The 6319-nt window shown below is 38.9% G+C and overlaps 1 protein-coding gene across 3 annotated transcripts in view; it reads right to left on the bottom strand.

Annotated features, from left to right (window-relative positions):
- LOC107093229 (potassium voltage-gated channel subfamily C member 1-like) overlaps positions 1–6319 on the bottom strand; it is a 112987-nt gene that overhangs the window by 43298 nt on the left and 63370 nt on the right. For all 3 annotated transcript variants that reach the window (XM_015388149.1, XM_015388147.1, XM_015388146.1), the window contains exon 4: positions 1133–1345. In XM_015388149.1, the coding sequence (XP_015243635.1) occupies positions 1133–1345 (213 nt within the window). The remainder of the gene's footprint in view (positions 1–1132; positions 1346–6319) is intronic.

Here is a 6319-nt window from a genome sequence, read left to right as displayed (position 1 = left end):
ATTTTTTTTCCCCCAATTTTAATGTTTTTTTTTTAGATTCCAAAAATAAATCATAATAAAAATTATCATATTTATAATGTTTTAAAAATTAAGACCTACGAAAGACTGATTTAAGACATTTTAATACCAATTAAGGCCTTAGTTTTATTTTGAAGAATTCAATGCCTTTTAAGACTTTTTAAGGACCCGCGGGAACCCTGTCAAAGGTAAGATCAATAATCTTTAAAATATGGATTTTAAGACACTGTTAAGATACAAAAGACATTGTGCACCCTTTAAAATGTATTTAGTTATTTTATGTATCTTAATTTAATTTCCATTTGATTTCTCTGTGTAATAAATAATTCTTTTGTTGAAGGTGTGATTTGTGCTTCATCAAAGGAAAGACAAAAAAAAAAGTGTTAAATACCAAATTATGTCCAAATAATTACAGAGGATTTATATTGTTTTTCACTATGATTTCAAAAATGCTCTGCTTGTCCAAAATACTAAGAATGCTTGACATGGGACGACATTCATTTCATGTATTTTTAATTTCTGGTAATTCCTGCGTCACAATTTTAAATGGTTCTCCCAAACCCAGCTAAGCTCTTTGCTCTCCGTTCTTATCCCAACACCTCAGAAGGTTTAAGGAATGTTCTTTTAATATATATTCTAATATTATCACCAAAGTCTTGTTTAACTAAAGTTAGGTATTGAAACGTAAGTGCTAAAGCTAGTGTGAGTTTAATGGATTCCACAGAACTTCTAAATTCATCTTAGATATTTCTTTTCACGGCAGAAAGACAGAAAGAAAACTTTTAATTTCTGAATAATTCTGTTTGTGTCACAAGATGGGGCGTGTTAGGTGGAGTGGTCTCAAGGGAGTCACACTGATTTAGGTGAGCTGTTACACATAAAGATGGTTCTTGGTAGAGAACTGTGATCAGGTATGTATTAACAGAGCTACTATAGTAAAAAGCAGCTTCATTTTATAGAATATGTTTATCTCAGGATGTAGGTATAATATTTGGAATCTGCTCTTGTCCTGTTTTGTGTTTTACTACATAAGCATGTTTGTTCACAGTACATGTAGAGTACGTATTAATAAAGACATGCATGTTGTACCTGTTTAATGTTCTTCCTCTCTTACCTTTCCGAACATTCCCATCGGTGGTTCGCTGAAACTCCCCAGCACTCAGAAGAAAACAGGCACGGTCGTGTGGGTATCGTTCACGGCTGGTGTTGGAGCCAAGTCCTCCGGTGACCGGACTGCGCTCGTCCCCAAGAACCTGGTCTATGGTAGGACAGTCCTCATTGGCCAGAGCTGCTGCATTAGTGGCTGCGTCGCCATTCTGCTTAGAGTCTTAGAAAAAAAGGGGTAAATGAGATGATGGCAGAGGCGGGAAATTAGAAAAGTAAAGTCAATGAGCCAAAGCAATCTGCTGGTTATCCTTAAAAAGAAAGCTCTTAACCAATCTGACTGAATGGGCAATATTAAATAAACTTAATTATATTAAACTGACAAAAGGAAAAATAATAAGTTGCCAAAAGAAAATGGATAAAAGACAAAATTAAAGTTTAAAGAGAAAAAAGAAATGATTGCACTGTTGCTCTCACTCAGTTTTCATTTATTTAATGAGTTACTCTATATGGTAATAGCGATAGGAAGGATCTCCTGTAGAGGTCTGTATTGCACCGGTTCAGGAGAATCTTTGACTGAAGACATTCTGTTGTTGTTTAATTGTTGCCTGATGAGGATAAAACTATGGGTTGTTAACAATGTTCTTTGTTTTATATAGAATTGTTCTTTGTGAAATCATCTCCAGAGTTTCTTGAAAAGAGCTTTTTGAGCTTTTTTCAGCCTCTGATGCTGTTATGCCAGGCAGTGATGACAGAAGAGATCAGACTCTCCATAACAGACTGATAGAGCGGAGGTGATTTAATAGTCCAAACAGCCTCTGGTTTCCAGCCAAGTTCCAAATTCCCGCCGCTGGAGTGGCTCCCTTCTTTCTGCTGCGACTGTCAGTGTTTACTGTAACTCCACCCATTTATTGAAATGCTGATTGTTTCCACACCATGCCACAAAGCGCTTCACCAGCTCTCTGTACTCATCTTCTGCTCGTTCTTTGATGCTCCCAATGACTGCAGAGTCATTCAGTATTTCTGCAGATGACAGGACTCTGTCTGGTCCTGGAAGTCAGAGGTAAACAGAGTAAAAAGGAGTAGAGAGAGTTCTGTCACCTGTTCTCCTGACCACCTGGTTAGATACCTGACCTTTCAGTCTCACAAATTGTGGACTGTTTGTAAGATATTCATACATCCAGCTAGTTGTTGATGCTTCTGCCTGACTGTTCAAGAGTTTCTGACAGAGTAAATAAGGATGAATCAAGTTAAATGCACTGGAGAAATCAAAGAACAGGATCCTCTCAGTGCTGTCTGCCTTGTCTATGGTCAGTCAATATGCTGCTATAGGCTTAGGCTACTGGAAGACATTGGACACTTCATTGTTCTACTTCATTCCATCTCTATTGTCCAGTTCTGCAGTATTTGTTTGTTGAAACCAATGTTGTGGTCAAGACCACCTAACCCGAGACAAAGACAAGAAAGACCAAGACTTTTAGGGTCCGAGACCAAATCAATACCAAGACCAAGGGAAGTCGAGACCGAGTCAAGACCAAGACCAGCACCAGTATGTGACAATAAAATGTGAAACATGATCAAAATCACAAAAATTAAAACATAAAAACACCTAGATATTTAACACACAGAACTGGACTAAACATTAACATCTTTATTTAGTACTTCTGTGTAATAATCACAAAATTTCAAACAATTAATCAAAGTCGATCAAAATTGTATTTTCTCTGCCATTAATGAACAGTAAATACATTTATGTTGTTTTTAAATGTGCTATTTCAAAACAATGTGCAAAATTCTGTCAAATGTGTAAAACTGAAAAAAGAGCCAATCATTTCTCTTGTTTCTCTCTCATATACAGATTAAAGCTATATTATATAACTTTCCTCAAATAAATCTATATCTGTCACCAAGTTGTGAAATATGTTATGAGACAGATAATTTGTTGAAAGAAATAAATTGATCTCCTTCACTGCATTCACCAATGAGACAGGTTATTGCTTGGATTTGAATCCAAGCATCCAATAAAAAGAAGGATCTTAAAGAAACTGATAATATTCTGATGATTAGCGTTATTTCCACAGTTGTGGTCTTGACCGGTCTTGAAATAAAATGCAGAGTCCTCAGCGCTCGAGACCGAGACAAGACCGAGACCAAATGCGGTCAAGTCCGAGACGAGACCATCAAAAAATATTCTCGAGACCAAGACCGGTCTCGAGTACTACAACACTGGTTGAAACCATAACTTTCTGTCCTCTTTTCTTTTTCTTGTGATAGCAGCTTCATTTTGCATTGTTCTGTCTAGCTGTGACACCATTTAGTCCCAGTTCTCTCCTAGTCATAGCTACAGCCTCAGCTTTTACTGGAACAAACTGGATGTCCTCTCTTTCCTCCTTTGACATAAAAACTGGCTTATCTGATTAACTGTTTCTTTCTCAGACAGAGATACTCTATGATTACATTCATTAACATAGATCAGTCTTTTAATGTTCCCTTTCTATGTCTGCTTCTGTCTCCTTGAACCCCAGTCGGCATCAGCAGGATGCTACTCACACTGAGCCTGGTTTTGATTCTGATGGAGGTTTCCTTCTCTTACACTGAAAAAAATAATGCAACTGCAATTGTGTTAAAGTAACTAAATATGGTTAAGTAAATGCCAAAAACAATTGCATTATTTTCTTCAGTGTGAAAGGGAGTTTTTCCTCTCCACTGTTTCTGCATGCATCCTCAGTGTGAAGGATTGCTGTAGAGGAGTCAGCAACACATTACAAGTGAATGTCCACAGTGGCCACATGCTCATCCAGGAGCAGCAAATCCTGCAAAGTCAATGACTCAATAAAAATGAGCTCGTTTTCAATCAGACAAAAAAAACTTTGAACCAACCCGACTGCCTGATCTGGTTGAATTATCTCTGTAAAAGGTCTTAAGGTGACATGTGTGTGACATGTGTGTTGTAAGGAAACTGAACTAAATTGAATTCTAAATTATGGAGAATAAGTTTTAAACATGTGTATGGTAGCATCTTTATCTGATGATAATGGCAGCAAGTCTACAGTCACTGAAGTCTTCAGGTACTGAAACAAGGCAGGAAGTTTTACAGACACCAGGATCTATTTCCTGGGTCAGGCTTGGATTGAAAAGATGTAGAATCCCACTGAGCTGCTCTACACAGGCACAAAATAACATTTTTGTTGAGCAAGTATTATGGATTAACTCAACCATCCCCTCAAACACGCTGCACTGCAAACATATGTCCTACCCTTCCATTGGTACCCCTCTTTCTCTAAAGATTCATACAGCAAAGATGATGACAGACCTCTTATTGCTGATTTGGTAGCTTTAAAATAATAACTTCCATACCAGTTTAGCTCTATCAGGGCTATTGTTTCAGTTAGCTAAACTGGGGTTATTCAAGCTATCCTTTAAGTAATCTGTACCCATCTAGTTATCTCAAAATATAACTTACTTTGACAAAATTTCCCAATTTCACCAAATAAACTACAAAAACATAGAAGAAAATGTATTTACACCAACTAAGCCATGTTCAGCTAAGCTTCCATTAAAAGAGCTCTGTCTGTCATAACATCTGATTTAACTTAACCTTTGGACTTAATAAGTATGTCTCTCTTGTCTGGTGTTTTGGCACTCAAAACAGCAATTATCAAACCACCATTTAAAAATGGCAAAATGGCTTTTGCAGAACTACAGGCCTATCTTAAATCTTGCTTTTCTCTGTAATATTATTGAAAAAGCTGTTAATTGCTAGACCTGCTCTAAGCAATGACCAGCCGCCCTTAAAACTCGGAAAACTGGAAAACTTGGTCTTTCTTTCAGGTACAGTATCAAACTTTAATCCCTACTTGTCTTTATTTTCCTATTATCTTTGTTTTCATTAACAGTCCTGTGTGAGTGCGAGTGATGCATCTTTGCCAGAGAGGATCTTGGTGGATTACCTGGGTAGCCTACACAGGTGGAGCTCATCAGTCTGGGATTAAAAGTGCAGCAGAGCCTTCATTCAGTGCTAGATGACAAACGTTACCGTTCGTCTCTCTGCCCATCTCTTGTAACTTTACTAGTTGTTTGCCATCTCCTGTGAATTTGCAAGAACTAACTCAGTCCTTGTGTTTGCTGTCTCTAGGTTTTCTCTTGTTGGATTTTAGGAAGAATCTGTCAGGGTTCCTGTGTGTAGGTTAGTGCGAGTTGTGCATCTCTCATATAGAGGATCTTTGTGGAGAACTTGGGTAGCCTACACAGGTGAAAATAATCTTTCTGATCATAGTGCTGGGCTTAAAGGAGAACCACAGCCTTCATTCAGTGCTTGTTTCTTGTGTGTGTTGAAGATGTTAGTTGCTTCCTAGTCTCTTGCTTCCCTCGAGTATTTTTTCCTGACATTTATTGGTTTTTGTTTGGTTTTAAGTATTTTGGATTTTTGCCTCTGTTTCCCTTGGACTTACATTAAACCATATAAACTCATCCATGCCTACTTCTCTCTGCATTTGGGTCCTCAACACCTCCACCCAACCTGACAGAATCAGTTCCTCTGATTCACCTCCTGTGGATTTACCTGCAGGTTACCTGCCTGCCCGCTCCGATGTTCATCATTTCCTACCCGGCTCTTCAGGGAGGAGAGAGTACAGCCAATGATTTTTTCTGCAGTGCTAATGACTCTTTACAGAGCTTCTTGTCTGTAGTAGGGCAGGCAACAAATCTCACAGTATGCCATACATCAACAACGGATCTATGGTACCTCGGTAGGAGGACACCACCAGTCTCTCCTCTAGTAATTCCTTCTCTCCACCCAGAGGATGCAAACTCTTTGCTGTCCCTTTTTGTTGACTGTCCAGGTGATAGGTGAGTCCTCAGGAATTGGAAACGGGCCAGTCTGTTCACACATACTCGGTTGTTAGTCAGTGGAACATTGACCTCCTGTGCATTCTGAAATCAGTAACCATCTCCTTGGTCTTCAGCTCCAGTTAGTTGCTTTAGCACCACTGTGGCAGCTCCTTTATTTGCTGGTGTAAGGGTGAAAAGTTGTGCTTGTAGAGGGCATAACAAAAGGAGTCTCAGGAGACAGCCATGGATAGAGCCAACGTCAGGGTGGAGGAGTGGACCCCGCCACCCTGACATTGGCTCCACCGATCTAGCGTTACAACCTGTGGTCAGTTAATAAAGTCCTTGATCCAGCAGCACATACAGCCAG

The sequence above is a fragment of the Cyprinodon variegatus genome, unplaced genomic scaffold (assembly GCF_000732505.1).
Source record: "Cyprinodon variegatus isolate N-32 unplaced genomic scaffold, C_variegatus-1.0 Scaffold415, whole genome shotgun sequence".
Classification (NCBI taxonomy): domain Eukaryota; kingdom Metazoa; phylum Chordata; class Actinopteri; order Cyprinodontiformes; family Cyprinodontidae; genus Cyprinodon; species Cyprinodon variegatus.
This window is presented reverse-complemented; position numbering and strand designations above follow the sequence as displayed.